The following is a 24,455-nucleotide window of genomic DNA, read 5'->3' on the forward strand; positions in this document are numbered from 1 at the left end:
GTCTCTGATGGGCATTGACTAGAGCAGTGAACTCAGGTATAGTTTCTGACGTCACTATGCGCTGAGAGATGATCTGTGCCTTGACTTGTTATATTTCATCACTGAAAATGTGTGTTCAAGTATATAGTTTGACCCACACAGTACGAACATCTTCTGAGCATGACTCCTAATCTTTGGAATGTTTAGTTAATTGAGAGATGCATAGAACCTCGTCAGTGACATTTGTTTTGACTAGTTATCCAATCACTGCATTAAGACTGAAGATCGATAAGCTCAAGTTGCAAGTCAGTGGGAGAGGAATCCAACAGCATGTCATTTTCCAACACTTTGAAATCTTCAAACTGACGTGAAGCCACCGTTCAATGCACGCAGCAGCCATGGGTACTTCATTTGTAAACCGCTTGCGTCGTGATTTCCGTCTCATTCAACTTTGGATGAAGCGTTCGTGGTAATTACACACACACACAACAAACGTTTATCCAGTCATGGTTGGTTTTATTGCAATCCTCTGGTTGTTACTAACACAATCATACTTGATGGTTCTTTTCCCGGGACGTATTGACCAAAACAAACCGATTTGAAGACACCAATCAATGACCTCATTGCGCACCAATGGTAGGACCGGTCTGTCGTTGATTGACTGTAATTTGACCCAATGACCACTGATCATCTTGGAATCTAGCATGGAAGATGGCAAATGAGCTGAGGTGAACGACAATATGTAATGGTTATACGTTCGAAGACCAGCCTTTGTCGTAAACGCTGGCGTAAAAGAGGCTAATTCGCCATTGCAAATTCTACTTGACGGAGCCACGAGTGTTACGCATAGCAGTACAGGTTCAATAGCATTTTCAACAAGTTCATATTTAAATTATGGCGAATAAATCAGGAAAAGCTAAAACAAAGTCTAGGTATACAGATTTAACCCAAATTATAGAGGAAATAGATAGACAGCGAGACCGAGTTGCTTCAGGAAGATGGATCTTTCAGCGAAGCTACATTTAAATCACATTTCCACAAAATTGTGTTTCTTTTCACATGATACCAAGAATATGCATATCCTTGCCTCTGGGCCTGAGCTACAGGCAGTTAGATAAGGGTATGTATTTAGGTGGAAATTGAGAAAAAGGGGGGGTACCCCAAAGAAGTTAAGGCTTCTGGTTCTGCCTGTTACTTTCTGCTTTGTTCAGTGTCCTTGATTCGAAAGTGATCAACTTCTCCACCAGAAGGCACTATATGGGAAACGACTGATCCCAACCTGAGAATTTGGCCCGTGTTGGGTTTTATTTGGCCCCTCACAAAGTTTTTTCTGAGCAAATTTATTATTTTTTTTTTACAATGAAGACTTTGGGAATCTGTTCCCAAGTATTCCCACGCATAATACAGAGACGTGTTGGTATACAAATGTAAGTTCAGCCCAGTCAAAGCACTTCTCTGTGCTGGCACCAGCTTACCCATGAAACTAGGACAGCGGAGTACCTGCCCATCTTCCAAAAACATCTGACTCTTGAAGAGGTAGGGTGTATCTTAAATAATCCCAAAGCAGCACTTACTAAAATGACTGAGATATGTTGGTCCCGCCTAGCTATCTTATGATGAATGCACTTTAAGTTGCTCTGGATAAGAGTCTGCTAAATGACTAAAATGCCAATGTAAGTAAGGTTTGAAATTATTATGTTTTAGTCAAAATATTTCTGTTTGGGCTTCTTGTGGTCAATTTTCAGTCTGGAAATGATTTGGAATTATGTTCCGCCTCCCCGAACATCTGCCAAAAATAAATATGCTTGATGATCCCTGCCATATTTGTATTTTTGTATTTATTGAGGATCCCCAGTAGCCAAGGCAGCAGCCACTCTTCCTGGGGTCTAGCAACATTAAGGCAGTTATATACAATACATTTTATTTTACATTACTTAACACTTTTCACAACACGTGTCCTCAAGCCACTTTTCTAGAACCACATATCTACAATACAAAATCCAAGTGTGTGTAGAGTATGTCTGTGTAATGCCTGACCCCAATTAGTCGATTCTTTGGTCGTTAGGCTGTTTGACCCGAGATTAAGTCGAGCAGTAAAAAAATGACACACACACATACATACATACATACACGCATACATACATGCATGCATGCATGCATACATACATACAATAAATAACATAACATAACATAACATAACATACATACATACACACACACACACACACACACACGCATACACACACACACACACGCATACACGCACACATACAGTGGGGCAAAAAAGTAGCCTCCAATTGTGCAAGTTCTCCCACTTAAAAAGATGAGGCTTGTAATTTTCATCATAGGTACACTTCAACTATGACAGACAAAATGAGAAAAAAAAATCCAGAAAATCACATTGTAGGATTTTTTAATGAATTTATTTGCAAATTATGGTGGAAAATAAGTTTTGGGTCACCTACAAACAAGCAAGATTTCTGACTCTCACAGACCTGTAACTTCTTTAAGAGGCTCCTCTGTCCTCCACTCGTTACCTGTATTAATGGCACCTGTTTGAACTTGTTTTCAGTGTAAAAGACACCTGTCCACAACCTCAGTCACACTCCAGACTCCACTATGGACAAGACCAAAGAGCTGTCAAAGGACACCAGAAACAAAATTGTAGACCTGCACCAGGCTGGGAAGACTTAATCTGCAATAGGTAAGCAGCTTGGTTTGAAGAAATCAAATGTGGGAGCAATTATTAGGAAATGGAAGACATACAAGACCATTGATAATCTCCCTCGATCTGGGGCTCCACGCAAGATCTCACCCCGTGGGGTCAAATTGATCATAAGAACGGTGAGCAAAAATCCCAGAACCATACGGGGGGACCTAGTGAATGACCTGCAGAGAGCTAGGACCAAAGTAACAAAGCCTACCATCAGTAACACACTATGCCACCAGGGACTCAATCCTGCAGTGCCAGACGTATCCCCCTGCTTAAGCCAGTACATGTCCAGGCCCGTCTGAAGTTTGCTAGAGAGCATTTGGATGATCCAGAAGAAGATTGGGAGAATGTCAGATGAAACCAAAATAGAACTTTTTAGTAAAAACTCAACTCGTCGTGTTTGGAGGACAAAGAATGCTGAGTTGCATCCAAAGAACACCATACCTACTGTGAAGCATGGGAGTGGAAACATCATGCTTTGGGGCTGTTTTTCTGCAAAGGGACCAGGACGACTGATCCGTGTAAAGGAAAGAATGAATGGGGCCATGTATCGTGAGATTTTGAGTGAACACCTTCCATCAGCAAGGGCATTGAAGATGAAACGTGGCTGGGTCTTTCAGCATGACAATGATCCCAAACACACCGCCCGGGCAACGAAGGAGTGGCTTCGTAAGAAGCATTTCAAGGTCCTGGAGTGGCCTAGCCAGTCTCCAGATCTCAACCCCATAGAGAATCTTTGGAGGGAATTGAAAGTCCGTTTTGCCCAGCAACAGCCACAAAACATCACTGCTCTAGAGCAGATCTGCATGGAGGAATGGGCCAAAATATCAGCTACAGTGGGTGTGAACCTTGTGAAGACTTACAGAAAACGTTTGACCTCTGCTATATACCCTTTGTTGGCAATGACAAAGTATTGAGAAACTTTTGTTATTGACCAAGTACTTATTTTCCACCATAATTTGCTAATAAATATATTATTAATTGAAATGCATTCCAGGTGACTACCTCATGAAGCTGGTTGAGAGAATGCCAAGAGTGTGCAAAGCTGTCATCAATGTAAAGGGTGGCTACTTTGAAGAATCTCATATTTGTGTGGGTATTACATGATTCCATATGTGTTGTTCCAGAGTTTTGACGACTTCACTATTATTCTACAATGTAGAAAATAGTAAAAAATAAATAAAAAGCCTGGAATGACTAGGTGTGTCCAAACTTGACTGGTACTGTATATCTTTAATGTTACAATTGTTTCTGGTGTTATCCCCAAGATCTGGAAAGCGACACCTGTCTTCCCCCTACATAAAGGACAAGATCCTTCTGATTTAGGTACTAGTGTCCAATCTCCAAATGATCTTGCCTTTCCAAAGTTGTAGAATCCTTGGCCAACTGTCAGCGAATAACTAACTTCTCTCACACTTCTTAATGTGCACCAATCCGGTTTTAGAACGGCTATGCTTGTTTTAGATGTTAAATTGATTTGGATAATAATAATCATTGTGCTTTCCAAGGCCTTTGAAACTGTTGACAATCATACACTCATTCAAAGGTTTGAGAATTATCTGTCAGAACAGTGTGATTTCTGATGGTGTTTAGTCTAGATTCCTCAATATTATGGGTGGGTATTGGAACCTGTTCTTGACTATTTTTATAAATAATATTGGGCTATCTGTTAACTTTTAATTGTTCATTTGTATGCAGACAATACTGTTATGTATGCCATTGCCCCAATTGTGGACCAGGTGTTGTAGAGCTGCAATCTTACTTTGTTGCCTTACAAAATGCCCTGGTTGGTTTAAAACCTGTACTTAATGTTGGCAAAACAAAATACATGTTCTCCAATTCTCGTGTGTTTTTCAGATGGATTAGATATTTATTCATTCAAAGGTTCTCCCATTGATCGGGTTCCCTTCTATAAATATCCGGGCTTTTGGATTGACAAGGATTTAACGTTTAAAAAGACATACTGATGAGCTAGTTAAAAAGCTAAGATTTAAAGTGGCCTTTTTGTAAAATAGAGCATTGGGGAATGTCCTGCCCCCCCACTGCTTGTGCCTTATCTATTTCTATGGCCACAAGCACTGTTCATGACACAAACCGTTCACACCCCTCTTGTTCGTGGAGAGAGTTTTGCAGGTTTAAAGCTTTCTGCAATTCTACACATTTTGTCATGGGGTGCATAGTGAATGTTGCAGTTTTAAAGCAAATGTTCCTGCAATTCTCTATACATTTTGCTATGTCTAATGTATGTTCATGTGATATTTGAGTGACCAAAAAATGACTATCTATGGGCTAAAAAAAACTAAATAAAACAAAGCTGACCTGGACTTGTTGATTAAATGCAATGACTAACATGACAAGAGAAACTGATGATGCACTACCCAATTTTGAAATTGCACCTTGTACATTCTGTTATTACAACTTTCAAGTTTCTTAATAATAAATTGTGGACCCATGGGGACACCCCACAGTTTGGGAACCACTAATGTGGAGCACGTCACTATTCCCTTTTTGGGGAAGTCCAGAAGCTTCCGACCTACCTAACTTTGTTGTTGAGGTATAAAGACATGCGTTACCAAGCCCAGTCACAGGGTTGGTTAACTCCTGAGGTCCGTCGGGTCTCCGCCGAATTCGGCAATCCGCTTTTGTTTTAATGCACCTCACTGCTGGATACATTTTCGGAACTCATTACAATTAGATGTTCTGGTTGTCACTTGTGCAGTTTAGGGTGTTCATTGAGGACCTAGTGGCTGAGGACTGTAACGGTTTTTCATACATTTGTGTTTTGTATTGATTGCTGTTTTGTTTGTTGTATTGATTGTTGTGATCAGGGCACCCTTGGGAATGAGACCATCGTCTCAATGGGTTTTCCCTGAATAAATAATCTAATAATAAGTTATATAGATGCACAGTGTACGAAACATTAACTTTATCATATTGAGTTGCCCTCAGAACAACCTCAATTAATTGGGGATGAACTATAGTACAGTCAAGTGTAAATAGTTTAGTAGAGTACAGTAAATTGCACATGGGATGGTGTCAGTAAGAGCCAGGAGTGGTGACATTAACTGGAGAGAGAGAGGGGTTGTCCAGACTGTTTTAACACTCTTGCTTTGACAACCATGCGACAGAATGACAAAGAAATCAGTTATGAGCTGAACATAACAGTATGCCAGTGCAAGGGAGTACAGTAACAGGTGACTCAACTGTAGTTTGACTACTATGAATTTCCATTGTTGCCAATTCAGTTGCAGTCATTCGGTTACTGATTTGGTAACGTTGTGTTTTAAACACTTAAATTATAAACCAAGTTGTCATCATTAAAAACAGGAATTGTTAAGTCAACCTTCAGTTGTTAGTTCTGTGAACTTTAATTTTTCTCTCTCGTGAGAGAGGAAACCTGAGGAAAATCCAACTAGGAAGTACTATTATTTTGAAAGGCTGTTTTTCCATTGAAAGCCTATCCACCAAACAAAGACTTAGGACCCAGTTCACGATCTCTATGGCTTCCTCTACATGTGGCCAGTCTTCAGGCATTGTTTCAGGCTTTTACTCTGAAAATGAGGGAGATACAGCACTGTCAATGAGTGGACAGTGGAAATTTCCAGACATGAGTCCTGTGTATGATCAGGAACGCTCCTTTCTCCTTTTCTTTTTTTTTTCTTTACCCCCCCTTTCTCCCCAACACAACTCAACCAAGCCACACTGCTTCTTAACACAGCGCGCATTCAACCTGGTGTGTCATAGGAAACACCGTGCACCTGGCGACCTTGGTTAGCGTGCACAGCGCCCGGCCTGCCACAGGAGTCGCTGGTGCGTAATCAGACAAGGATATCCCTACCGGCCAAACCCTCCTAACCCGGACGATGCTAGGCCAATTGCGTCGCCCCACGGACCTCCCGGTCGCGGCCGGCTGCGACAGAACCTGGGCGCGAACCCAGAGTCTCTGGTGGCACAGCTAGCGCTGCGATGCAGTGCCCTAGACCACTGCACCACCCGGGAGGCAGTTTCTCCTTTTCTATTGACAAAGCTTTTGTCCGTTTGAAATATTATTGATTATTTATGACAAAACAACCTGATTTTGATTTTAAACATTGTTTGATATGTTTCTACTAACATTTATTGTACTTTTTAAAACTTTTCATCTTTATGTTGAGAGCGCGCATTGTGCCTTTGGACAAAACTGACATTTTGTTGTCTAACTTGAAGACCTGGGAGTGCCACCAGATGAAGATCATCAAAGGTAAGTGATTAATTTTAACACTATTTCTGACTTTAGTGACACCTCTCCTTGGTTGGAAAATGGCTGTATGGTTTTCTGTGTAGTCGCGTGGTGTGCTTTCGTCGTAAAGGCTTTCTGAAATCTGACAGAGGTTGCATTAAGGAGTAGGTTTTCTTTAAGCCTATGTTAAACACTTGTATCTGTCATCAATGTTTATGATGAGTAGTTCTGTAATTTGATGTGGCTCTGCATTTTTACCGGATGTTTGTTTGAGACGATGATTACTGTACATAAACGCACCAATTTCAACTGAGGTTTTTGGACATAGATTAACTTTATCGAACAAAACACATATTTATTGTGTAACATGAAGTCCTGTGAGTACCATCTGATGAAGACCATCAAAGGTTAGTGATTCATTTAATCGCTATTTCTGACTTTTGTGAGCGCTCTCCTTGGCTGGAAAATGGCTGTGGTTTTCTGTGACTAGGCGCTGACCTAACATAATCGCATGGTATGCTTTCTCCGTAAAGCCTTTTGAAATCGGACACTGTGGTTGAATTTACAAGAGGTTTATCTTTAAAATGGTGTATAATACTTGTTTGTTTGAGGAATTTTAATTATGGGATTTCTGTTGTTTTGAATTTGGTGCCCTAAAATTTCACTGTCTGTTGTTGAGGTGGGACGCTACCGTCCCACTTATACCAGAGAGTTTAAAAGATGTGGGTTTTTGGTAACATAATTATAAGACCTTAGGCAATATTTCTTAAACTTAGAGAAGGCAAATAAGTTCTGCAAAACAAAATATATTAGTTGGCAGGGGTCTTTACTTCAACATTGCTGTGTTGATGTATTTCTAGTACCTTTAAGACTTTTTGTGCTAGATGTTTTCTAAGACACCCTTTCCCTCTATTTGACCACAATTGTTTGGGGGGGATAGAAAATGGTTATGCCTTCATAAAAAAAATGGACTTCGCTTTTATTTGACTCCACATTTGAAGTGCTCATGGGGCCATTTCCAGGTAAAAAGCCCCAACTTCTTTTTTTTTATGATGGCCAACACTCCTCCATTGTGACTGCTGAGAAAAAAATCGTAGTACGTTTATTTGCGAGTCATGGCTGTATTTTTCACACACTCTCTTCCACAGACAAAGAACTTTGATGGGGTCTTCTGCATGCCGGAAATCAAGCTGCATAGCAACCCATCGGCATTCAACGTGTACTGCAACGTGCGCCACTGCGTGCTGGAATGGCAGCAGCGGGAGGCGTCCCTGGCTCTGGCCTCCAGGAGCTCTGTGCAGAGCGGCGACTCGGACAGCGAGGAGGACGAGTTCCGTGAGCCTGCCATCAAGCTTCCCAAGGTAACCAATTCCATCTGTTATGTTACTTCAAAAGCAGAGTGATGAGAACAGGGTTGGTGGAAAGGTAGAAATAGAATATGACAGACATTGCTTTATTTGTATTTTGATACCAGGTTTGCTGTTCAATTGCACTATATAAGATGGAAGGGAGTTCCATGCACTCATGGCTCTGTATATTACTGTATGTTTTCTTGAATTTGTTCTGGACCTGGGGACTGGGAAAAAGACCCCTGGTGGCATGTCTGGTGAGGTAAGTGTGTGTGCCAGTGCTGTGTGTAAGTTGACTATGCAAACTATTTTGAGTATCTACCACTTTAATGTGTCTTCTAATATCAAGAAGTGACGCAATCAGTCTTTCCTCCACTCTTATCCAAGAGTTAGCCCAATGAAGAGTAAGACTTGCTACTCTGTTCTGGGCCAGCTGCAGCTTAACTAGTTATTTCTTTGCAACAATTGACCATATTACTAGACAATAATCAAGATAAGGTAAAACTAGAGCCTGCAGGACTTGCTTTGTGGTGTGTGGTGTCAAAAAAATCTCCCTATCTTTACAACCCTTGAATCTACAGTGGGGAGAACAAGTATTCGATACACTGCTGATTTTGCAGGTTTTCCTACTTACAAAGCATGTAGAGGTCTGTCATTTTTATCATAGGTACACTGCAACTGTGAGACGGAATCTAAAACAAAAATCCAGAAAATCACATTGTATGATAAGTAATTAATTTGCATTTTATTGCATGACATAAGTATTTGATCACCTACCAACCAGTAAGAATTCCGGCTCTCACAGACCTGTTAGTTTTTCTTTAAGAAGCCCTCCTGTTCTCCACTCATTACCTGTATTAACTGCACCTGTTTGAACTCGTTACCCGTATAAAAGACACCTGCCCACACATCAAACAGACTCCAACCTCTCCACAATGGCCAATACCAGGGAGCTGTGTAAGGACATCAGGGTTACATTGTAGACCTGCACAAGGCTGGGATGGGCTACAGGACAATAGGCAAGCAGCTTGGTGAGAAGGGAACAACTGTTGGCGCAATTATTAGAAAATGGAAGAAGTTCAAGATGACGGTCAATCACCCTCGGTCTGGGGCTCCATGCAAGATCTCACCTTGTGGGGCATCAATGATCATGAGGAAGGTGAGGGATCAGCCCAGGACTACACAGCAGGACCTGGTCAATGACCTGAAGAGAGCTGGGACCGCAGTCTCAAAGAAAACCATTAGTAATAAACTACGCCGTCATGGATTAAAATCCTTCAGCACACGCAAGGTCCCCCTGCTCAAGCCAGCGCATGTCTAGGCCCGTCTGAAGTTTGCCAATTACCATCTGGATGATCCAGAGTAGGAGTGGGAGAAGGTCATGTGGTCTGAGAGAAATAGAGCTTTTTGGTCTAAACGCCACTCGCCGTGTTTGAAGGAAGGATGGGTACAACCCCAAGAACACCATGGAGGTGGAAACATCATTCTTTGGGGATGCGTTTCTGCAAAGGGGACAGGACAACTGCACCGTATTGAGGGGAGGATGGATGGGGCCATGTATCGCGAGATCTTGGCCAACAACCTCCTTCCCTCAGTAAGAGCATTGAAGATGGGTCGTGGCTCGGTCTTCCAGCATAACGACCCGAAACACACAGCCAGGGTAACTAAGGAGTGGCTCCGTAAGAATTATCTCAAGGTCTTACTGGTTGGTAGGTTATCAAATACTTATGTCATGCAATAAAATGCAAATTAATTACTTAAAAATCATACAATGTGATTTTCTGGATTTTTGTTTTAGATTCCGTCTCTCACAGTTGAAGTGTACCTATGATTTAAATTAGGGAATTTATTAGGGAATGATACCATTGTACCAAATGCAATGCTCTTAGTTTTAGAGATGTTCAGGACCAGTTTATTACTGGCCACCAATTCCAAACCAGACTGCTACTCTTTGTTAAGGGTTTTAGTGACTTCATTAGCTGTGGTTGCTGATGCGGATATGGTCGTAACACCAGCATACATGGACACACATGCTTTGCTTAATGCTAGTGGCAGGTCATTGGTAAAAATAGAAAAGAGTAGAGTGCCTAGAGAGCTGTCCTGCGGTACACCACACGTTTGACATTAGAGACGCTTCCATTAAAGATAACCCTTTGCGTTCTATTAGATGGGTAGCTCTGAATCCACAATATGGCAGAGGTTGAAAGGCCATAACACACAAGTTTTCTCAACAATAAGTTATGGTCAATAATACCAAAGCTGACACTGAAATCTGACAGGTCATCTTATTATCAATTTCTTTCAAACAATCATCAGTCATTTGTGTCAGTGCAGTACATGTTGAGTGCACTTCTCTGTAAGCATACTAAAAGTCTGTTACTTCGAGAAATAGCATTGCATTTGGTCAAGCACCATTTTTTCCCAACAGTTTGCTAAGAGCTGGCAGCAAGCTTGTAGGTCTGCTGTTAGAACCAGTAAAGGCCTCTTTACCACTCTTGGGTAGCAGACTGACTTTGGCTTCCCTCTGGGCCTGAGGACAAAGACTTTCCTCTAGGCTTAGATTAAAGATATGACAGATAGGAGTGGCTATAGAGTCAATTGACCATGCTGGGAAGTTTGTAATTATTGATCGATAACAATTTTACCACCTCTCCCACACTAGCTTTACAAAATTCAAACTTGCTTTTCTTTCATTATTAGTTTGTTTATGCATGAGTACAATTGCTCACTGTTCATTGTTGGCTGTGTTTACACAGGTAGCCCAATTCAGCTTTTTTCCCCTAGTTGTTCTTTTAACCAATCAGATCTGCTCTGAAAAAGATCTGATATGATTGGTTAAAATACCAATTAGTGTAAAAAATCTAAGAGTTTGGCTGCAGCCCATGTGACAACAGGGAATGGGCTAGCCTGGGAGCCAGATCAGTCTTCTTTTGCAGACTGCAATTAGCCTTTCATCGATGGCTAATTGATGGCTGCTGTTGCCTTTTACGATGTAAAAAAAAAGCTCTTTTACCTAACTCACTTTTCAAAGATGGCTAGAAATGGACAGGTTTGGTACTCTTGTAGGATGCAATCACTCCCACATTACTGACTACATGCAGCTCTCGCTTTGATCTCAAAACAAGGGCATAATAATTGCGGCCACTCATGCTGTAAACCAGTGTAATTCAAAGTGAAAGGCATATATATATGGCAGTGGTCTGTTTGCATATAGGCCTACTTACAGCTCTGATTGTTTATGGCGCACCGGTCTGTGTAGAGTACAGGCCCGAGTCGTGCCTGCAATAGAATCTTACTCTGATGCGCTCTGCCTAATACAAACTCTTTTGCATAGTTTGTTTTGCATGCTAAGCCTTTACATAGTTTTTGTTTTATGTTGTATTGAAAGTGGCTAATATTGCATTGACTCGATCACAATTCCCACAGTAAAGGGTAATGTTTATAGTGTTAACTAATGGGGAAAACTTTGAAGGCTGATTTATTTATTTTGCCTGGCATTCCCTGGGAGCTGCATGAGTGCTGCCTGCATGCTGGTAGCTTAGAGGGATCATTGCTCTAGTTGCACATCATGTGACCGACCGGCTCGATTTGGTCTCATGTAGCAACATTTGTTTTTTTATTTTTACTCTTGGCTAAAAGTATAGACTCAGAGCAAGAAAATGGTATATCATACACTACAGTTGAGGAACAATGGGAAAGTAATTCTGCTTAGAAAGTTGATAACGATTGGCTCATTTGTCCCCCCTCCTCTCCCCTGTAACTATTCCCCAGGTCGTTGCTGTAAATGAGAACGTGTTCTCAGTCAACTCACCTGGTAAAATAACGGATACATTCTTTTGAGAAAATGACCCTTGAATGTTTTGGTACACCTAGTGGAGAGCTCTTTGTCTACACCCATTCAGCATCTTTCACACCTTAACCTTAACCCCACCCATCTCTTTAAGCATTCACATGTGAGGCCATGCACTAAACAACCAAATATTTCAAAAGTAAAGGCTTGTTTATACTACGTCTATCGACAGTTGTCGCAGTAACATCATGAACATTCTTTAACCTGTTGGTACAAGGGGGCAGTATTTTCATTTTTGGAAAAATAACGTTCCCAAATTAAACGGGATATTTTGTCAGGACAAGATGCTAGAATATGCATATAATTGACAGCTTAGGATAGAAAACACTACAAGTTTCCAAAACTGTTAAAATATTGTCTGTGAGTATAACAGAACTGATGTTAGACGAATGCCTGAGAAGAGTCACTTCCGGAAGTGACTCATCTTTTGAAAGCCCTGCGTTCCAATGCGTCCCTATTGAGCTGTGAATGCCCTATCAACCAGATTACGCTTTCTACGTATTCCCCAAGGTGTCTACAGCATTGTGACGTAGTTTTACGCATTTATGTTGAAGAATACCCGTAGGCGGCTTCATTGCACAAGTGGTCACCTGATGCTCCCAGAGAAATTCTCGCATAAAATAAAGAGGTAGCCATTATTCCAATCGCTTCTACTGAGAAACCAATTGTCCCAGTTGATATATTATCGAATAGATACTTGAAAAACACCTTGAGGATTGATTATAAACAACGTTTGCTATGTTTCTGTCGATATTATGTAGCTAATTTGGAATATTTTTCGGCGTTGTCGTGACCGCAATTTCTGGTCGATTTCTCAGCCAAACGTGAAGAACAAACAGCGCTATTTCGCCTACAAAAATAATATTTTGGAAAAAATGAACTTTGGCTATCTACCTGGGAGTCTCGTGAGTGAAAACATCCGAAGTTCATCAAAGGTAAACTATTTAATTTGATTGCTTTTCTGATTTTCGTGACAAGGTTGCCTGCTGCTAGCAAGGCATAATGCTATGCTAGGCTATCGATAAACTTACACAAATGCTTGTCTAGCTTTGGCTGTAAAGCATATTTTGAAAATCTGAGATGACAGGGTGATTAACAAAAGGCTACGCTGTGTTCCAATATATTTCTCTTGTGATTTTCATGAATAGGAATATTTTCTAGGAAGATTTATGTCCGTTGCGTTATGCTAATTAGTGTCAGATGATGACAACTGCCCCGTTCACGGGATGGGGTGTCACTAGAGGTTAATCGTCCAACCTCAAACTTGTCATTGTTGTTATTGTCATTGTCACTAAACAAAAACTACAGTCTGCATGACGACAGCAGCATGGTAGTCCAAAATAGCATAACTAGTGTATGTTAACACCAATAAACCCACCTGTTTAAAATGAAATGTTGTATATGTCAACCTAGCAAACTAAAAGCAACCTTTTTTGTTTCTAGCTTGTTAGCTGACGAGCCAATTCAAATAATGACCATATCATATAGCTGACAACATCTATACTTTAGCTAATGTGTCTTCATTATTACAGGAAAATAAACTCTCAACAAGATCATTATTTAATGGCGAGCCAATTACAGAAAATGGCTTACGGTTGTGAGTGTGACAGAATGCCCTGCTTTTATTTATCAGAGAATTTTAGCACTAACTGATGACTTTGCGAACGCTCAACACCTGTTGAATATGGCCGGTGTCAGTAACTGTGTGCAAAAAAGCTTAATGAAATTGTTGCCACCAGCACAGTTCATCAACAACGCTCTGGATATCATGAAAACAGCCTAACCAGCTCTGCTAGTGCGAGTAAAATGGTCAGTGAGGCGTTCTCTCATTTGTGTCTGGGAGTAGCTAGCAAGCAAGCCAACGTTACCTTGGGTGCTTGACTGCCGGTGTGAGGTCAGAATGCTCAGAATAACCCTACTCCTTGGCCAAAGCATCCAGATTGAATTTAAGAACACACCTATTATCTTAATTTGACTTTGGTGCAGGTCACGTTCTTCACATTACTGTCACTGGTAAACACATATAAAATAAAATCGGTTTATTTGTCACATACACAGGATACAGGTGTAGTGAAATGGTTACTTGTGTAGCGGAGTCTTTTGTGTAGCCTGGTAGGTAGGTAGCTAGTTAGCTAAACAATGAACCATAATCCCAACTCATGTTACTACCCTGCATGAATCTGCAGGTAGCTAACCAACCAGGTTCAATGTTAGCTAGCTAACATTAGGCTATACCTAGCAATGCAAATTGCTCTGAGAAAAGACTAGTATTACTACACAGATCATACACTTAACGTCAGGTAGAGAGCCAGCCAGCTAATGTTAGCTAGCTAGCTAGCCAGCAGTACCCTTCAACTTGAAATGAAAATGACTTACTGACAAAATTAAACCGTATAATATCTGAAAATGTAGCTAGCGAGACATGGATGGACGTTTCTCCCACTATCACGGATGCCATGGTTTTCCTCAGTTTGAAGATGTAATCCGGAGACAGGTGTTTTATACAACAGCCTTCTGTATGTTCTCCCTCTGCTTATTTTCAATCCAGTTTAAGAATGCTCTCCATCTCCTGAGCTATCATGCTCTAATTCCACTATTTTAAAAACTCGGTCCTCCAGAAAGTGGAGAGCAAAACTTTTGCATTTCTGCTACGTGATATCTTTCAAAAGATACCTACACATATTTACCAGCTCATGTTATAGACAGAAGCGTCTATAATTGAGGTAATATGTACATGTAGGTAGAGTTATTAAAGTGACTATGCATAGATAATAACAGAGTAGCAGCAGCGTTCCAGAGATGGGGGGGGGGGGCAATGCAAATAGTCTGGGTAGCCATTTGATTAGCTATTCAGTCTTGTACCCCCCAAGCCATAATTTATTTAGGAGCCTCTTGGACCTAGACTTGGCGCTCCGGTACCGCTTGCAGTGCGGTAGCAGAGAGAACAGTCTATGATTAAGGTGGCTGGAGTCAATTTTTAGGGCCTTCCTCTGACACCGCCTGGTATAGAGGTTCTGGATGGCAGGAAGCTAAGGTACTGGGCCGTATGCACTACCCTCTGTAGTGCCTTGCGGTCGGTGGCCTGAGCAGTTGCCATACTAGGCAGTGATGCAACCATGCTCTCGATGGTGCAGCTGTAGAACCTTTTGAAGATCTGAGGACCCATGCAAAATCTTTTCAGTCTCCTGAGGGGAAGAAGTTTTGTCGTGCCCTCTTAACGACTGTCTTGGTGTGCTTGCACCATGTTCATCTGTTGGTGATGTGGACACCAAGGAACTTGAAGCACTCAACCTGCTCCCCTACAGCCCTGTCGATGAGAATGGGGATTGTGCTCTTTCCTCCTTTTCCTGTAGTCCACAATCTCCTTTGGCTTGATCACGTTGAGGGAGAGATTGTTGTCCTTGCACCACACGGTCTCTGACCCCCTCCCTATAGGCTGTCTCATCGTTGTCGGTGATCAGGTCTACCACTGTTGTCATCAGCAAACTTAATGATGGTGTTTAATTTGTTCCTGGCCGTGCAGTCATGAGTGAACAGGGAGTGAAGGATGGGACTGAGCAGGCACCCCTGAGTGGCCCACATGTTGAGGATCAGCGTAGCGGATGTGTTCCTTACCACCTGGGGGCGGGCCCATCAGTCCCAGGTTCCTTAGCTTAGTGATGAGCTTTGAGGGCACTATGGTGTTAAAAGCTGAGCTGTAGTCAATGAATAGCATTCTGACATAGGTGTTCCTTTTGTCCAGGTGGGATTGGGCAGTGTGGAGTGTTATAGAGTGATTTGCATTCTGTGGATCTGTTGGGGCGGTATGCGAGTTGGAGTGGGTCTTTCGTATCCAGGAGGATGCTGTTGTGAGCCAAGACCAGCCTTTCAAAGCACTTCATGGCTACCGATGTGAGTGCTACGGGGTGGTAATTATTTAGGCAGGTTAGGAGATATCTGATAATTGTTTGTGTTTTCTCTCTAGATTATTGGCATTGGTCTGTGTGGGGTGTTTGAGCTGATCAAGGAGACTCTGTTCTCCCACCCCTCGCTGTGCCTGCGCAGCCTACAGGCCCTGCTGGACATGCTGCAGGGACAACAACCAGAGGGCTTCCAAACCGAACCTCCTGATGTACTGGGTGAGTACTAGCGCACACATGCTTTATATTTATTTTATTTATTTTTACCTTTTATTTTACTAGGCTAGTCGGTTAAGAACAAATTCTTATTTGCAAAAACGGCCTACCCTAGGCAAACCCTGTACAAGGCTTGGCCAATTGTGCGCCGCACTATGGGACTCCCAATCACAGCCGTTTGTGAACCATGGTGTCTGTAGTGATGCCTCTAGTATTGAGATGCAGAGCCTTGGACCTCTGCGCCAGTCGGGAGCCCAATGCTAGGGCTGGGCAGAAAACTGTATTTTACTATACTGGTATTGACGCACAGACCAGTTTGGATTTTCTTCTTTACATTCTATAACGGTATATCAATGTTTGCTTTGTTGAATGTAATAACAGAGGTGGAACTTCAAAAGATTATGGCAATCGTCTGTTAATGCCAGTTCAAGACTTCTAACAGCTGAGAACGGCTAATGAGCCTCGAACACACTTTTTATTATGTTCAAACAGGCGGAGATAGACAGTGTGTTCATAAGTTAAACTATTCTACCTTGTTATCTAGCTAATAGATCCAAGTTGCCAAGACTTGAGATATGAAGACTAAATGGCAACTCACTAGCATGTGGGCTTGTGCTTGAGAGAAAGTTTGAGTTAATTTTCTTCATTCACATGTTGCTTGAGTTATTAGTGGATGTGTATTATGCATGGTTCTGGTTACATTAGTAACAGAAGTGGCATTTTTATAGAATGACTTGAAAGCCAGATCAGTGATTGCTGCAAAAAGGCAGGTTATTTTTATGAAGTATTTGTATTATTAGTGGGCCTTAGGTTTCTAGAAGGCTTATCATTACGGTAGGTTTTTTCACTCCTCGTGAGGCCCTAAAATGAATTTCCTATTTTCCCTAAACATACTCCGTAACCCAACCCCTAAACCTAACTCCTTATGCTAATTGTAACCCTAATTGTAACCCTAAACCTTAAAAAATAGCCTTTGTCCTCATGGGGACATGGGAAATGTCCCAACGAGGGAGAATTTACCATCTTTTACTACTAAATAGACACCCACTCACACTCACTTGTGCAGACATAGGTATGCACACACATTGCAGACATAGGTATGCACACACAGCTTTTTCTAACCCTCCGTCTCCTCACTACAGAGTCTTTGTTTCACCTGCTGCTGGAGACAACGGTGCGCAGCACAGGGATGAATGACCCCACGGGGCAGGCCCTCACCGCACTCTCCTGCGCCTGCCTCTTCAGCCTGGTGGTGTCCTGGGGAGACACGGGCAAGACCCTGCAGGCCGTCTCCGCCATCCTCACCAACAACAGCAGTCACACCTGCCAAACTATCCAGGTGAGACAACGTGGCACAACACTAAACGACACAACACACTTCCTATACAACCCCACTGAGGTTAGACTTGGTTAGACACAGGTTAAACCTGCCCCATACCTCTCCATGCATTTAAGTTAACACAGCACACATCCTATACGTACAACCCAACTCACACAGGTTAGACATAGGCTATACCTACCCATAGCACCCCATATAGGTGAGACAACACACGCATCCTAGAAGTACGACCCCGCCCTTCACAGCCTGGAGGTGTGTTGGATCTTTGTCCTGTTGAACACAAATGATAGTCCCACAAAGCGCAAACCAGATGGGATGGCGTATCACTGCAGAATGCTGTAGTAGCCATGCTGGTTAAGTGTGCCTTGAATTCTAAATAAATCACAAACCGTGTCGCCAGCAAAGCACCCCCACACCATAACACCACCAACTCTATGCTTTACGGTGGGAAATACACATGCGGAGATCATCCATCCATTCACCCACACCACATCTCAGACACAACGCATCCTTCTCCATCTGACTCTCCGCCAATGCTGCCTGCCGTTTTGGATCGAGAAACTGACGATACAACAACGCAACAAATACATTGATCATCTCAGCAAGGTTTTACCCGGGGTCATGGAGCTGGGGGGGAAGTGCAACTGAAATGTAACTGAGATGTAGTTGAAATAAACATCTGCATTTTGAAAGAGTTAATTATTTTATGAACAAATACTGTATTATGTGTCTATATGCGTCTTCCATGGTCCAGCTACAGCTTCTTCTGACAACGTAGAAAAGTGTGCACGCTAGACAGAGGAAGAGCATTGTTTTAAATTGTCACTCTTCCTCATCCCCCATCATTCAGTTAATTCAAATTCAATTGTAATTAGGGTTTGCAAAGGGTCAAACATTTTGGTAAATTTCTGGAATTTTTCATGACAATTTCCATAGGATGTTACACTGGAATTTTGCAAGGGCTTTGGGATGGAGACGCAATATGACAGTCGTGCCAACATATCTCATCAGCCACCTGGTGGAAGGGACTTTGGATCTGAGGCTCTTTCCCGTTGCCTCCATCATCCTCCAAATCCCACCAACATCAGCGGCCACGAAGCACAACTAGTCCTTGTTTGGGAACGCACACATAACAGGCCGACCAATACAAGGGTTGAAAAATTGGTGGCTATCTGGGCAAATTTGAGTCTTTTTGAGCCTGACAATGAGCCATCCTCAACAAGGTTGGAAAGTGACAGTCAAGCTGAGGCCTCAGAGCCTGATGTTCAAGAGGTGGACATTGACGTCCAGGGAGAAGACATGGAAGCCTGAGAGGAAGACAACCAAAGTTAAGCACACTCAAGTTTTCAGTTTGTCTTATTTCTTGTTTGTTTTACAATAAAAAATATTTTGAGTCTTCAAAGTGGTAGGCATGTTGTGTAATATATTTTAATTCCAGGTTGTAAGGCAACAAAATAGGGAAAATGCCAATGGAGGGTGAATACTTTCGCAAAGCAACGTATGTTGATAATGTTTTTGTGAGATGCGATGGATCATTCAATTTTCTCTTGTTGTTCAGTGAAATCATCCCATGTGAAGAGTCAACTCATTTAATTCAAGTTCAATTTGTGACTAAATTGTTTTTTTATTCATATTGTAAGGATTTAATGATGTCTACTTATGATAAGGTTTCTGTTTCTGTTTCCATATATTGTAAATATATCCAATACAAAAAACATCTATATTTAAATGGTATTAATTTGTATATCTTCCCCTCTAATTCCCATATATTCTCACGGAAAGTTTCCACCTCTGAATATTCCCCAAAATGTGCAACCTTAATTGTAATACATTTTGTCACTCCCATAGCAAAGTTTAAAAGCAGACGGATTTGTGAAATTGCTTTATTAGACCTTTTGCTGTTGCATCAGGTTTGGTGATTACAGAATCGGTACGATATTAAATAAACACTGAAATAGGCAACAGAAGCAGGAACATCACTCTATTCATTCCTGGATTTCGTTAAAAATAAGTTGTATTATAATGCAGAGTTAAAGACACATTGCTTGATATTGAGTTAGAAATGTACAACTTTATAGTACTTAAGCATCAGAAACATTGCAAGTTGGCCCTTTCTTGGCATTAAGCTACACTTTACAATCAGACTCAACTCTGACTGACCCGCAGCATCTATCGGTAGTCTAAACTGTGGCACAAATTGGGGGATTGTTCACACCTAGCTGAGCTATTAGACTATCCTTGTCTAAATTAATGGAGGTGTGAATGTTTGTCACTCTCTCCCATTGCAGTCCTGTTTCAGTCACTCTCCTATCGAGCCCTGCGACATGCAAGTAAATCAGCTGCCAGCTTGTGGATCTTGTTGATTTCCTCTCTTGCTTTTAGAGGTCTACTGTCCACCCGGTAATTGTGTGGTTCCAAATGATAGTGTCACCTTCAGATGGATGTGTGGTTTCAGGGAGAAGCCAGCAGTGAGCCTGCGACCAGACACAGTGGATAAAGAGTCACCTTCAGATGGATGTGTGGTTTCAGGGACAAGCCAGCAGTGAGCCTGCGACCAGACACAGTGGATAAAGAGTCACCTTCAGATGGATGTGTGGTTTCAGGGAGAAGCCAGCTGTGAGCCTGGGACCAGACACGGCGGATAAAGTCACCTTCAGACGGATGTGTGGATTCAGGGAGAAGCCAGTGTGACTCATCACCTGGATTCGGTCTTATGTAGCAACATTTGAAATAGTGTTTTTTTTTTTACATTAGAAAGAAGTAGACTCAGAGCTACAAAATGGTATAGCATACATTGCATTTGAGGAACAATGGGAAAGTATTTCTGCTTTGAAAGTTGATCAACTTGTAAAATTGCCTTTAGAATGTTTTGCTTTGTAGTGAAGAGCTCTTCTTTGTCTACACCCATTCAGCATTAGCCCCACCAATCTTGTTTCTCTCTTAAAGAGCCCATTTGACGCTCTGGCCGGTGAATTGTTTACCTTTGGATAGCATGAAAACAGCCTAACCAGCTCTGCTGGCAACAATTTCATTAAGCTTTTTTTGCAGATGTTTACTGACACCGGCCATATTAGCTAGTTAAACAATGAGCAGTGTCAACAATAGGAGCTAACCAACCATGTTCAATGTTAGCTAGCTAACATTAGGCTCTAACTTGAACAGCACACGGCTCTGGGAAACGAATAATAACGTCAGCTAGGGAGCCAGCCAGCTAACATTAGCTAGCTTGCTAGCTAACAGTATACTTTAGAATAAGACTTATAGCTAGCTTGGTAAACAAAGTGTAAGTTCACACACGTCACAATATTAGCTAACGAGCCAGCCAGCTAACGTTAGCTAGTTAAACAACAATGAACAGTGCCACAGTGCTGGGAGCTAACCAACCATGTTTTAATGTTAGCTAACTAGAACAGCAAACGTCTCTGGAAACAAATTATATCAGCTAGGGAGCCAGCCAGCTAACGTTAGCTAGCTAGCTAACAGTACATTTTAGCTTGAAATGAAACCACTGTCAAAATTAGAAAATGTGTAATATCAGAAAAGGTAGCTAGCTATCTTACCTATATACATCATCGTGCATGGACGCGTCTCCCTGTCAGGAATGTCATGCCACGGTAGCCCTTAGCTTGAAGACGTAATCCGGAGACAGGTGTTTTCTCCATCTCTTCAGCTATCATACTCTAATTCCACTAATTTCAAAACTTGATCCTCCAGAAAGTATTTTTTTTAAAAGCCGAGTTCGACAGAATTATCCACACAGACTGACGAGCTTCTATGGCAGACCAATCCAAAGTCCTCTCTCGGCATGTCCAGCCCACTCATTATCTCAGCCAATCCTGGCTAGTGGGAAGGTTGCTCGCTTTCTCTGTGGCTTAACCAACAATTGTATTTACTGATGGGATACAAGTTTGTTATTAAGGCACATGAAAGTTCACATAGTCAAGAAGGCATTTCAGCCAAAAAACGCATTTTGATAAATATTTTTTACTTTCAAACGGCTCTCCTATGAAGTTGTGACTTGCTGTGACATACACCTAGTTTCCTGAATCGGGTCACATAATTGTCTAATATGAGATGGCTCTTTAAAACTTATTCAGAATCGGTGGGTCCCCTGCGGGGTGTTGAGCTAACGTAGGCAATTTGCATGAGGTTGTAAGTAACAAGAACATTTCCCAGGACATAGACATATCTGATATTGGCAGACCGCTTAAATTCTTGCTTTCTAACTGCACTGTTAAACAAACACTCAAACAGGCAACAGAAGTAGGATCGGTCTTATTTTTGAAAATTCATTGATGTTTTAAAAAGCGATGCACATTTAACAGTTAGGTTATTGATTATAGGCCTAATTAAGTTCAGGTTTCCTCTCTACTCACTTTTCGTAGACAATAAGGCAAAGGCATTTTTCAAATTTCCACATTCTGCTGCTGCCCCCGGCATTGTTCTCAACACCAATATGTTGGTTAATCTTGCTATTATGCACACAGCAACATGGTCTAGGAAAAGGCTCCAATTCAACAGCGCACTGATGTGCTTCCAAACTGTGATAAAAATGACAGACCTCTACATGCTTTGTAAGTAGGAAAACCTGCCGATTGTGCAAGTTATCAAATACTTGTTCTCCCCACTGTATATGACATTTATTAATTACTCTGTTTGATTGTTGCAGTCAAAATGACTGCTCATTGGTTTGAAGGGGGGTTCCATAGAGGCCCAGCGGTTTTAGTGTTAACCTGTCTCCTCCCCTTCTACACTGATTGAAGTAGATTTAACAAGTGACATAAGGGATCATTGCTTTCACCTGTATTCACCTGGTCAGTCTGTCATGGAAGGAGCAGGTGTTCTTAATGTTTTGTACACTTAGTGTACAAAGGTTCATTTAACAGTAAAATAAGACAATGCATAAAAAAATGTAAGTGAATGTCTCAAACTAGTTCACCAAGTTATGTTGTGACTGTGGCATGCTAGCTGCAAGCATGAAAAACCCATCTTTCAAATTGGCAAGAAATAGTAATTAATGCAATGAAATATGCTATCATGTGCATCTCATAATCTTACATAAAGTATGACGATAGTTCAGAAAAAAATTCAGAAGACTTTATCTGCGGGTTGCCTCAACACAAGTTTTGTTGCAGCTTTGAAATTGGCCACTAGTGGGAACTTACACACTGTCTAACTTATTGACAGTGTGTAAGTGGGAACTTACACACTGTCAATAACATGCAGATGAATTGGTTGAAACATTAAACAGTAAAGTTATTATAAATAAATAAAAAATATAGTAGTGGGCTTAATAGGTAAGTTTTACCAGCTAATTGTTTTTCAAAAGTATAATAACACCAAAGGGCTGTATCACCACTACAAACATCCCTAATTGCCCACACCTATGCACAATCAACACTAAACAAGACTTCCTGGCAGAGCGTTATTTCTATCCCAATCCTTGCCCCAACCTGTGTATGAACTAGGGACACTGAACACATCTGTATGAGGACCTTTTCAAGGAAGAATGTTTGTTTCTTATGATTCTATGCATCATTTTTTAAATTTTCTTCATTGTTTTATATATTTTTTGCTTGCTTACAAATTTGTTATATATGTATTTCTACTATGTTTTGTATCTTTCCCCAGGTCGCTGTAAATGAGACGTTATTCTGTCAACTCACCTGGTAAAATAAGGAATAAATTAAACATCAACAACTGTCACACATGAATCATTGTTAGCTATCGCTCCATAAAATCTGTAGAAGGGAATTGACTACTTCCAAGGTCTCAGAGGGATGAAGTCGCCAAGTGAATGCGACTCGCGTGCACCTCAAACTAGCTATCCATTTCACGTCGGCTACAAATCACATTTTGCACGCTTCGTAAACTAACATCTTACTTGCAGCTCCTTCCTAACAACAGAGAGAAAAAAAGAGAAACAATAGAAAAATAATAAGGAATAAATACACAATGAGGAATTATAACTTGGCTTTATACGATATGCAGGGGTATGAGGTAATTGAGGTGAATATGTACATATAAGTAGGGATAAAGTGACTAGGCATCAGGATAGACAAACAGTAACAGTAGCGTATGTGATGAGTCAAAAGAGTTAGTTCAAAAAGGGTCAATGCAGATAGTAAAATAGTTAACCAATAGCTACCCGGACTAAATATTTAGCAGTTTAGCAGGGGCACAGAGCTGTGTTTAAATAGTACTTATTTTCTTTCAAATACTTTTGAGTATTAGCTTGAGCCTGCCTGGAGAGCCAGATACACTACCGGTCAAAAGTTTTAGAACATTCAACGGTTTTTCTTTATTTTTACTATTTTATACATTGTAGAATAATAGTGAAGATATCAAAACTATGAAATGTTATTTAACTTGGCAAGTCAGTTAAAACAAATTCTTATTTACTATGACTGCCTAGGAACAGTGGGTTAACTGCCTTGTTCAGGGGCAGAACGACAAATTTTTACCTTGTCAGCTCTTGGATTCGACCTAGCTACCTTTAGGTTACTGGCCCAACACTCTAATCACTAGGCTACCTGCCGCCCCAAAGCATTCCAGGTGAATAAATAACACACATGGAATCATGTAGTAACCCAAAAAAGTGTTAAAAAAATCCAAATATATTTTATTTTATATTCTTCAAAGTAGCCAGCATTCTCTCAACCAGCTTCACCTGGAATGTTTTTCCAACAGTCTTGAAGGAGTTCTCACACATGCTGAGCACTTGTTGGCCGCTTTTCCTTCACTCTGCGATCCGACACATCCCAAACCATCTCAATTTGGTTGAGGTCGGGAATTGTGGAGGCCAGGTCATCTGATGCAGCACTCAATCACTCCCTTTCTTGGTCAAATAGCCCTTACACAGCCAGGAGGTGTGTTGTGTCATAGTCCTGT

At 41.4% G+C, this 24,455-nt stretch overlaps 1 protein-coding gene across 11 annotated transcripts in view; it reads left to right on the top strand.

The window, feature by feature from the left end:
• Positions 1-24,455, top strand: part of mycbp2 (MYC binding protein 2) — a 301,049-nt gene that overhangs the window by 15,411 nt on the left and 261,183 nt on the right. For all 11 annotated transcript variants that reach the window (XM_064975618.1, XM_064975623.1, XM_064975614.1 and 8 more), the window contains exons 3-5: positions 8,060-8,272; positions 16,075-16,228; positions 17,368-17,564. In XM_064975618.1, coding sequence (XP_064831690.1) covers positions 8,060-8,272; positions 16,075-16,228; positions 17,368-17,564 — 564 coding nt within the window. The remainder of the gene's footprint in view (positions 1-8,059; positions 8,273-16,074; positions 16,229-17,367; positions 17,565-24,455) is intronic.

Source organism: Oncorhynchus masou, chromosome 10 (genome assembly GCF_036934945.1).
Source record: "Oncorhynchus masou masou isolate Uvic2021 chromosome 10, UVic_Omas_1.1, whole genome shotgun sequence".
Lineage (NCBI taxonomy): Eukaryota > Metazoa > Chordata > Actinopteri > Salmoniformes > Salmonidae > Oncorhynchus > Oncorhynchus masou.